Source organism: Temnothorax longispinosus, chromosome 11 (genome assembly GCF_030848805.1).
Source record: "Temnothorax longispinosus isolate EJ_2023e chromosome 11, Tlon_JGU_v1, whole genome shotgun sequence".
Taxonomy (NCBI): Eukaryota; Metazoa; Arthropoda; class Insecta; order Hymenoptera; family Formicidae; genus Temnothorax; species Temnothorax longispinosus.
Genome location: NC_092368.1, coordinates 12767657 through 12779225, shown reverse-complemented (window position 1 = coordinate 12779225; position 11569 = coordinate 12767657). Strand labels below are relative to the sequence as shown.

Sequence of the window (11569 nt, the reverse complement as noted above, 5' to 3'; positions counted from 1 at the left end):
ATGATTAATTTCATCACAGAATAGCATTATAATATGCTCGCTGTAAAAGACATTATTATTATACTAATATAATTATAGTAATCGGTGACAGGTGGAAATGCACAACGTCTCTGGCTCCGTGTAACCTCGTATATTACACATTATTACGGTAAACACAATATTTATAATCGTAATAATAATCCATGATAATAGTGACAATAATGATAATCGTAATAAGGCTAGCTACAAGGTGACCGCCGTCGCGCGATTTCGAGGGGCCACCGCACCTTCGCGACCGATTCGATCGGCCGGCTCGACTGTACACGACTTTTACAACATACTCGAATAATTAATCTAATTTTACATATTAATCGTTAGACAATTCATTACAATTATGAACCTAGTCAGAAGAACGTTACGATACGTAGGAAGGACCGCGCGCCTCCCTTTCCCTCAAGATCACACGCATTCCTTTCACTTACTATTAATCGATTATCATCAGCAAAATTTCGCATCCTCTAAAGAATTTCAGGGCGAAAATTATGTTATTACGCCACAAAATTTAGACACAAAATTGAGCATTACTGTATCAAAACAAAAAATCATATCTTTTTTTTGTAATAAAATTGTATTTAATAATAATTAAGTTTTTTCTTAAATTTTTCAACATCCAATTTCTACTTTAAACGTTAAATAACATTTGTTCTAATTGACATTGAAATATATTAATCTTTAAAAAGTGAAGACAGTTACGGTTTAATTTGTATCACAATTACAGTCCTTAACTAATTGTAAGAGCCAATGGAGATTCTTATCAAGGATACTCGGAAAATTTTGCTCAAGTCGCGAAGTCTATTGCTTTCTCCGAGGGACGAAGGGGGGGACTTGTCTCATTTAATATACAAAGGCACTGTACACATAATAAACATACAATTAGAAGAGCGCTAAAAAGGCGGTCCGGAAGATGCTTCCTTTCCCCTCTTTTATCTCTCGTCTCTCGCCACTATCTCTTTCCCTCGGTAAAACGTGCCCCGTTTAAAAATATCGCTTCAATCTACAATATCTGTCTGTCGCTTTAAAATACGGCCAGTAAATTGTGGTGCTTAAAATAGGGGAGCGGTTTCCTTCGTTTCTAGCTGCATTGGTCGAGACTAACTTCTTCGTTCTTCCTCGTCTAGATTAGTCTAGCTTTATTTAAGGAAAAATAGATGACTATGATCGGGTTGGATGCGCGGTAACTATTTATTTCATTATTATTTTATTATTATTATTATTATTATTATTATTATTATACAGGGGGTAAACTCTCGTAGTGGGGAAAATTGCAAAAAACAGGGGAGGGGCGGATGGAGCGCGAAAACGATTGGTCAATGCGATCAGAAGTCAAGAAAACGCTGGCTTAGGTGGGATTCCTCACGTTTATCACAATTTGGCAGTGAACGTTTTCACGTTGTTGTTGTTGAGAAATGTATAGCTTACAGCGACATAGTGTTCAGCCGTATTCTTTTCAAAAGCTGCACGCACGCACGCATGAACACATAACGCACACGTACGCTCACGCATGTATACACACACACACACAAAAGGTTGGAAAGTACCGTGTTACTTGTAACGCCATACCGTTATAGTTACTTTTTTGTAACGGACTGGTAACGGCGTTACTTTTTTCTTTTTGTAACTGTAACGGTAACGCTCTTATAGAAAAATACACTCAACCCATAGAAAAACCCTTAAAGTTGGGTGTGATTTTAGACCGCCAATAGGTTAAACCTATTGTTAAACCTATTGGCGGTCCAAAATTACACCCAACTTTAAGGGTTTTTCTATGGGTTGAGTGTATTTTTCCATAAGGGCGTAGTTACATTTTTTTAGCAAGGTAACGAATTTAACAGTTACTTTTTATATTTTGAATCTATTTATGACAATTTTCGTACATTCAATGTTCAGTCTTCGACCAATATTCATAGTCCATTATTATATTTCAGATCGTCTTAAGAATAGTTTTAAGATATCATAAATCAATCACAGAGCCGTATTAGTATAAGACCAAACTTTATGGTTTATGAATACCAGCTTTGATGCCGCGCGCTCACCGCTGCACTTTTTTGTGTTAAAATTTTTAAACATAAAATACAAAAAAAGTATAAATTCGGCAGTATTTGTAAATTTAATAAAAAACTACATTTTTTATTTGCATTTTGAGCATTATAAAACCTTTCTTTTTAAATTTTTTATAGTCTTGCAATTTAAGATATAAAATTTTATTGCTTTATTAATATTTTAACAAAAAATATTACAAAAGTATATTTTTTTAGTCTGTGATTTCGTTTTAGCATTAAAAAAGTAACCGAAAAAGTAATGTTAAAAGGTAACTTTACACAAATCGTTACTTTAACGATAACAGTAACGAGTTAGGCTGGAGTCTACATGGCATGCATTTTCCGCGTAACGCGTAAACCGCGTAACCAATTAGAGAAGCATTTCACATTTTCGGTTATGCATATTCGCGCTTCTGATTCGTTACGCGGTTACGTGTTACGCGGAAAATACATGCCATCGGACTCCAGCCTTACTTTTGAGACTCAGTAACTAGTAACAGTAACTAGTTACTTTTTTGAGTCGGTAATGTCTAATAGTTATTTTTAAAAAGTAACTTTCCCATCCCTGATACACGCACACACACACACGCACACACACACGCACACACACACACGCACGCACACGCCGCGCGCACGCACGCGCACGCACATACACATACACATACATACATACATACATACACACACATACATACATACATACATACATACATACATACATACATACATACATACATACATACATACATACATACATACATACATACATACATACATACATACATACATACATACATACATACATACATACATACATACATACATACATACATACATACATACATACATACATACATACATACATACATACATAGTTAAAAGTTACAAACTTATATCTCGGAAACAAAGCATTTTAAAGAAAAATGTTCCGTACAAAGGTTTTGTGACTTCGAGGGAGATATAGGTTGATGTCATTGGTTTGACCTTGGATAGTCGTTTGAAACATTTTTCTCTAAAATGCTTTGTTTCCGAGATATAAGTTTCTCAACCTGTATATATTATATGTATGTATGTATAATAAACGCTACGGCTCTTTTATACAGATTTATATCCGAGTATACGGCTGGATTGATGAGAAAAATATTACCTCGCTATATTATTTCACAGACCAAAAATAATTCTCGTCTGGTCTGCTCGGTCTCTTTCGTAGGGCGTACAACTTAAATTAGAAGTAGTAGTAGTGGTAGTAGTAGTAGTAGTAGTAGTAGTAGTAGTAGTAGTAGTAGTAGTAGTAGTAGTAGTAGTAGTAGTAGTAGTAGTAGTAGTAGTAGTAGTAATAATAGTAGTAGTTTATAGCGAAAATATGCCCTTATACACTCCTCCTCTGGTTCCTGAACGATTTAATCCTCCATGGACATTATTCAAAAGAAATGCTCGTAGAGAGTTTCCTCTTACCTATAAATCACGATTGTGTGCCCGCCTGGAAATCGCATTGCGGCCCATGGAGAATTAACGACGGTCTTTCCTTTGTGCGCGCGTTTATCGAGAACGCTCGAACTCGTTTGCACGCGTCTGAATATCCTTCCGTCGAAAAATCCCTATTCATCTCTACATACAAGAAGAGGGATAAGCTCGCAGATAAACAGAAATTTTACGTGAGTGGAGCTTTTACAAAAGACTGAAGGACTCATTTTCGAACTAGAAGGATCAGAGTAGCGTCACACGCCTATTTCTTCGCGTTACATACACATTATTTACCGTTTTAATTTATGAAAATATCGAACAAACGCGCACGATTTGCGATCGTGGCACAAACGACTCGTTCTTCTAATTACGAAGAAGCTCGTACGAGTTCTCTACTTGTGAATTTCCCTATTATCCTTATCCTTTACATTAAATATATATATATATTTATATATTTATATATTTATAATATGTATATATGTATATATATATATAATTTACGGAATAGCGAAAGATGTCAAATCAGTTCAGAACTTGCGGCTACCGGTGGAAAAATAATACGCGGTATATCGATCACTTTTCTTTCCGCCGGCATCGTGCAAAGTTGAGATCATATAGCGTGCTTGTGTGTACGATTTAAAATGTACGAGAAACAAAACTGTTTACATCTTCCTGACGAAGGTGTTTTGTCATGGACCACAAGTCGTCTTTAATACGGCTCATGTATCTTATTTTCCTTTTCTACATTTCGACCCGAAGCGTCGCGCATGGTCGTCGTTGCTGTACGCTAATTATGCCACAAATGCCTTAACATTCGCTCGAATATATTGTAAATTTTATTGAAGACTCCCGGGCGTTTATAAGCTGTGTGCAAATTGACACACTTTGCGACTAAACCAATCGACGTTTTTTTTCATTCTCTCGGGCGCATTTACAATGTCATCTGCATATATCATTTCACTATAAAAAAAAGAGTATATTCCGATATCCAGACATCGATAGGATTTTTGCTTTATAGTAACTTCTTGATGTAAATCTGAGTGAATGGGAATAGGAGCTTAGATGAAAATGCAAATTAATTTTTTAAGAGCCTTCAGAAATAAAATCAAAACTCGTAATTAGTCTCTTAGGAATTTTGTTAGAATCCTTCGAGAATCTTCTTCTATGTCGGACTTTGTCATCAAGATCAAGGAATCGATCACGCGATGGGGAGTCTAGAGTTGGGCATCTTATCATGTGGCGCGACACGTTACCTATCTCATTTATTTTTCTTTTATATTTTATATCAATATATCCTGAGATTACCTTAAATCGATAGCAGACGTTAAATGATCGCCTTGAAAATTCACACCCCAATGACATTATCTAGATTCAGGGCAGAGCGAGGTATTCATGTGTCTTTCCTCGCCGCACAGTCTTTAAAAGTACTCGCGGATCTGCGATTTTGAACAACCTGACAAAATTTTTCCTGAACAGATGTATGTTGCTTTAAATAAAAAAAGAGTGGTTGAAGGTAGCAGACGACATTGATACATTGATTTAGCGAAAGTTATGGGCATTTATGACTTGTCTAGAGTACAATTGTGTAGAAAATAAGAGGAGAACGCGGCGGTCCTCCTTTTTCTCTTGTTTAATTCCTCGAAACTACTGACTCGGTGGTGAACTAGCGCTTCTAGATATTTAAAAATACATCGCTTCTTTTGTGGATGATCCTTTTTCGTGGCGCGAAGAGCTAACTACTTTGTTTTCTTCTTCTTCTTCCTTCTACCCCCCTCTCGCGCGCAGTTTGTTCGAATCGGGGGTCGAGGAGTTGAAAATTAAAAGTAAATCCGTTTTTATTAAAGAACACTTGCAGGTAATCGCAGGTGACGCGATTTCCTTCGCCTTTCAGCCCAGTGTAGCTGTAGTGGCAGTACCTCAATTATTCCGTTTCCGCTAATTTTGTCTTGTATAATATTAGTTTAACAATGGCAAAGATATTACTCTTAATCCTCAAGTTCCTCGGATCGGGCTAATATACAGGGTGGTGATACGTTAAGCGCTCTGGCACGTTACGTCGGCTGTGAACGCCGTGATCAATTGACGAGACTGTGAGTGAAGGTACATTTGTCTTAAAGTACGATTAACCTGATGAACAAGAAGCTCTCCTTCTCTTCTACGGTTGGTCTCTATTCTCTCCCCTTTCCGAAAATCATATCTTGCCTTCTCATTTCATCACCGCGTATCATCGCCCTGCGAGCGGCGCACAACTCTCGCGTATATCTGTTTCCTCTACATTTTTTCCTCGCTAAAGCTCGAGAATTTTGCTAACAAAAATCACAGTGCGCACACACACATTGACCTCTTATCGCAGAAATATGATTTAAATGATAAACAAAAATATTGTATATTTCATGAAAAGTAGTGGACGTCGCACGCGAGAAAACCACAATTAAATAAAATTCGAAGATTTCACTTTTAAACCCGAGACATAGATCATGGGTCACCGTCATATTTCTATTCCAGTTCATTTTGCAGACCCTTTACCTTTACTTTTAAATTCTACATTTGTAAATTTGGACAAATGATAATCGTCCTAGATATTAAACTTCCATGATCGAGGCTTTAATTTTATGTAACACCTAAATTTTAATAATTGATCATTTCATTTAACATGCATGGTTGGCAGTAGAGATCATGCTACACTCTAGAAATATTCTTACTAATTTCTCCTTTTTCTTTTATGTCCTGATATCATAGATTCGCATACAAAAATGTACAAATGATTTGAGCAGTACCACGCATAGCAGTAATGTACCTTTATACGTATTTTCCTAACAATGATTAATCAACGATAGGTAACCTCTCATTCTTATACGATCCTTAATACATACGATAAAGAGCGAATCTCTCACTTTATCTCAGCGGTTTCGTAAGTGGCAGTGAAAACATATTACGCATAGTCTTACACTCCGAACTAATCGCGAAGAGGACGAAGAACGAAAAACAAAAATTCAAACATTAGATTTCAAGTCCACGATGAAAAGAAAAACGCTGTTCGCGACACGATGTCTAATATTTAGAGATTTCCAATCTCAATCACAAATCACAATAAAATCGTTATAATTACAATAATAAATAAAACAATGATAAGAAAAACCAGGTCGAATCCAGTAAAAGATGTCCAGCGCGCTAAAACGAGAACGATCGCATGACGATGCCGCGGGCCGATTATTACGTCTTTTAATAATCAGAGACAGTCTTCTCTGGCCAATACCCGAGAGCTATATAGAAAGATAATCGTGTGGTCGCCGTTGCATATTTACAGGGAATAATCTGGCGACGGTGGTGATATTTTTTTTTTATAGATAAGCGAGTTAGAGATTTGTACAAACAGGGCTAACTAACGAGCGAGCGAGCCGCAAGCAGCGCGAATCAGTCTTCGCGTCTACCGAGGGCTGCCCCTCTCTTTTAGTCTCTCTTCTTTCCTTGGGATCGGCTCATGAGGCTCTGTCGTGATAATCATGTCCCTAACAGCGAATTCGAATGGTCAGATGTAGATTAGAGTGCATATTAAAAACGCTGCCGTGTACACAAATTAAAAATATACATAAGTGTGTATGTTTGTATGTGTGTGTATAATGTACGTATGCATGTATGCATACATATGTATACATATGTGTATATATGTATACATGTACAGGATGAGGTTAAGCATGACAAGCTAATGTCTCTGAAAACATTGCTATTAGAGGAAGAAAGAAATATTTAACGGAGCACATTCTTGGACTAAAGCAATTTTACAGTAAAAAATGCATCCTCCAGATCTAATCATTTTCACTCGAAATATTTTTCCCTAAAACTCGATATCTCGAGAGAAATTACTGTCAAGCTTTCACACCATCCAGTATATTTTCGGACGGTCGCCTACGAGGAGCTCTTAAAGAACCGGTCCCGCCTCTTTTCGCGTAGCTCTCAGGTACATGGATAATGCTTATCGTATGAAATGTCTTGTCTCGCATTAACACAAAGACTAACACTAGCAGTAGTGATCATCACCATCCGGAAAGAATTCGCATTTCCCGGATGGTAGTGATCACTACTGCTGCAGCGTGCTCAGGAAATCCAAATATATGTGTTGCATGTAACCTCAGGAGGTCTGGCCAGTCTGTGCCTGTAACATCGTCGGTACTATCGACGACGATGATGAGGTTGTAGTAGTCGTGTTGGTAGCGGTGGCCAGTGTACAAGGTGGCATGTGCAAGGTAAATCCATCGTAAACGTCCATCAAGTCGCGCATACGATACTCCTCCAGACAGACGAATCCTTCCAACGAAGGAGATTGTTTACGTGCACAATCCATGCAGTGCACTACATGACGTTTTTCCTGTTCACGGATAAACAGGATGTTGAACACTTCAATCTGCAAAAAAAAGTTGAACATTCTTTTTTAATATGATAAACTTATTAAAGCGTGCAAAGATAAAAAATATCATATAAATAAAAAAGTAATACATGGACATTTTATAAAAATATACACGTATGCTAACAAGAAATTATATATAACTGTATAGTGCTGATTGCACAAGATAACTTAAAAATTACCAAAGATAAATTTAAAAAAGGAAAAATTGAAATAAAATGTTGAGGCTATAAAATTTCATATATTAATTTACCGATTATTACGTAGTTATTGTACAGAGTTTCGAATTTAATTAAATTAAAATCCCGAAAAAAAGAAAATAAAAATCTAGACAGCACATTAGTTTTCAAGATCATTAGCTTAAGAAAGCATACCTCGCACTGGCCGCAATAATGTGAGGCCTCGTTCTTGCCGCGGCCGTGGAATCGCACTTCTACGTCTTTGTTCTTCACGAATTCCAGTATTAAGCAACACTGTCTCATCGTTCGCAGAAGACAGTTCTTGATCAGCTCGAATAGTCGTGGATCCGACACCTTGATATTACGTGCTAAATTCCACGAAAGATGCACCATCGGCACAATCGACTTGAATGCCTGCAGCTTGTTCCATTCGTAACGTTCGATTGCGAGCTGATACTGTCTGGCAGTGAGCGGGCCGACGTTCCACGCAATATTGTTACACCAGCCAACCGCCTGCACCCAGTGTACACAACCCGCGTTCACCCACACGAGGTCGCCCGGTCGCTGATGGAACCTGTATACTGGGATATTCTCCTCGTACAAATCGTCTAAATTCGGCCACCAGCTACCGTGCAGATAACTGATGCCATTGCGCTCGCAGAGCGAGCATATCACACCCCAATACGCATCTGGTACTGCAAACCATTCGCAGTCGCCCGGTCCGATGTTAATGTTAATGGAACAAAAGTTATTGTTCTCTTGGTGTCCAGGCGTTCTGCTACCAGGTACCTGAAAACGATTACATAAATTAAATCACATTTAGAAACATTCAAAACGTTTTGTTTCATAATTTTATTTATTATTTTATTATATTAAATTTTTAATTATACCTTCATATACAACTGTACGGTGTTCATTCCTAAGATCACATGGCCTACATGGCTGAGCATATTACCGGCCGATACCACCCTGGCGAAGGCCGGTAACTTCATTAATTCATGTAATTGTGGCTTCCACTTTCTCTCATCTGACAGATCTACATTGGTACCAAAGCGCAGCATCTTGGTTCCCGGTCGGCCGGCTAGACCAAAAGTATTCTTTTTACGTCGGACCGTCTGACCGGTGCTGTCCTTCGAATCCGAATCTGACAGATTAGAAGCATGTACGCCGCCTTGTATCTTCTCTTCTCTCAGGCTTTCCTGAAAACTGGAGGCCTGATATTGCGCGTATTTGGCGATCGTCGTGTGGCTGCGGTGACTGATGCAGTTCCAGACTTTCTTATTGAGCGCCGGATCCCAGTTCTCCTCGCTGGTCTGCTGCATTTGTGTGCGTACCTCGATACCGTGATCTGGATTCGCCTCGACCAGAGTCTTAGTTGAGAAAAGGCCCAGATCGAGCTTGAGCGCTGCCGCGAGGCCACGTATCACAGCAATTGGGTGTTTCAAACAAAATTCCTGCAGATGCGGGCTAAAGGCATCCTTCTTGTTCTCCAAATAGACGCTCGGTGTAGGCGGCAACAGTTGTTCCTTCGTCAATCGTTGAGTGGGCGGATCCGGCGGCGCCGGCGGTGGCGAACGATCGCTCAGTATCGAGCAATTCGGCACTCCTTTTAGCCCCTGACCCTTGCATGACTCGATCACTGTCTTGGCATCCATTTCAATGTTTAGCTCATATTCCGGTTGCGATTCGCATAACGATTCGAGCTTCAAATTCATCATCGGTTCTGTCTTGGAAATATTGGTCGCCTCGCTCTTGTTTATCGTTGTCGTCGTCATCGTCGTGTTAGAGGATAACGATGACGTCGTCGTCTCGCACTTTACCGTCGTTGTCTCACATTTCACCGTATTCACGGTCGTCGTCGCGGTCGTCGTCATGGCCGTCGTCGTCACAGCATCTGCCGTCGATTTCGACTGCGTCGACTGGGAAGCCGCTTCTTCCGACTTTTCCAGTTTCACCTCTGTCGCGTTCTCGAGATTCGACGGCGAGAACGGACCGGAGCTCAACGTGCCATTGTCACTGATGACACCGCCGCTCGACGGTTCTTCCTTCACGACAGTTTCCAAATCGTCAGAACCGAAGTGTTTGAGAAGGTCTTCCGCCAGCGATGTGGCTATGTCCTTCTGTGACAGCAGCGCCTGCAACTCCTGATCCGTCACACCCAAATTGTCCTTATTCGCTGGAGCCGTGGAGCTCTCCGAATAACTGCTAGTCGATGTGACCTGCGTGTAACCTTGAGCAGCATACTGATTCGGCTGCTGCTGATACTGGCCACCATACTGAGCACTGCCGGTGATCTGTTGTCTCTGCGACGGATAAGTTGGATCGGAGGCGGATTTGTAAGGCATTCCTGGTGTCTGCGTAGTGTTTCCGGTTGCCACCGTATTGTAGCCAACATTGGTGTCGGAGAAACCCGTCTGCAGCGCAACCGTACCTCCTTGCTGCAACTAAATGTTGATTAATTATATTTTGACAGACGCTTTAAAAACATTCATTACCACTTCTAAAATATTTCCCGCAGTTTCCTGGTTAAATAAACATTGTTTCCTTCTTATTTCAACTTCAAATAAGGTGGCAAAACATGTTTTACAGGAATCCTTTTAGGCGAAAAATGACGACTTTTACACCCCCTCCTTTGATTGCAAAAGTGAGAGACTGAATATATTTACCGGTTGTTGCGGTATGCCATAGTTTTTTACGACACCCGATGGTTGGCCGAGGTTCTGAGGATGGTTGTATCCCGTAGGATAACTGGATTGTCCCGCTCTCAGGCCTCGCTGTCCTACTTGTTGCTGTTGCCTGATCTGTTGCTGATATTGCTGCATCGCACGATATTGGTGCTGCAGCTGGACAAGCACAGTCTGCTGTTGCGGAGTCAGGCTATTGAGATTTTGTTGTAGGAAATGCAGCGTTTGTAGTTGGTGCGGCGATAAGGAGAACGGTGATGCCCGTTGCTGTGGTGCGGCCGATATCACTTCGTCGGTCTATCGAGCAAAATTGAATTTAATTAATTTGAAATGTTTAATTCAAGTTGCCTGTTCTCTAATTTGTTTTTACTTATAATAACTAACTTCTTTACAAATATTTTATCGGGACCTACTATATTTATAAAGCATTTAGACTGCGCTAAATTATATAGAAAAGGCAAGAAAATATTTGACCAAAAATATTTAAAGACAAATATTTTTTCTAGAAAATATCTGTCTTTTATTTTAATGCATTCTGTACCTTAAATCGCTTAGCATTCTGTCCCTGGGCTTGAGGATAAGGTGGAGGCGGTCCAGTCGGTGCGGCACCATATTTGTACGAAGGCCCACCGGGTTGCTGCTGTTGCTGCTGCTGCCGGCTAGACATCTCTGCGCTGATCGGCAGATTCCAAGCTTCTTCGATTGACGGCAATTGCCGCCTCCTGGATAAAAGAATAAAAATTATATGAAAGCAGGAAACAA

The 11569-nt window shown here is 39.7% G+C and overlaps 1 protein-coding gene across 4 annotated transcripts in view; it reads right to left on the bottom strand.

Moving 5' to 3' along the window:
• Positions 1–115: 115 nt before the first annotated feature.
• Positions 116–11569, bottom strand: part of LOC139821878 (histone demethylase UTY-like) — a 121179-nt gene continuing 109725 nt past the window's right edge. For 3 of the 4 annotated variants that reach the window (XM_071793258.1, XM_071793260.1, XM_071793261.1), the window contains 5 exons: positions 11349–11529; positions 10790–11104; positions 9014–10567; positions 8319–8912; positions 116–7944 (listed from right to left, as the gene is read on the bottom strand). In XM_071793258.1, the coding sequence (XP_071649359.1) occupies positions 7672–7944; positions 8319–8912; positions 9014–10567; positions 10790–11104; positions 11349–11529 (2917 nt within the window). In that variant the 3' untranslated portion in view covers positions 116–7671. The remainder of the gene's footprint in view (positions 7945–8318; positions 8913–9013; positions 10568–10789; positions 11105–11348; positions 11530–11569) is intronic. The other variant, XM_071793259.1, reaches the window with a different exon arrangement.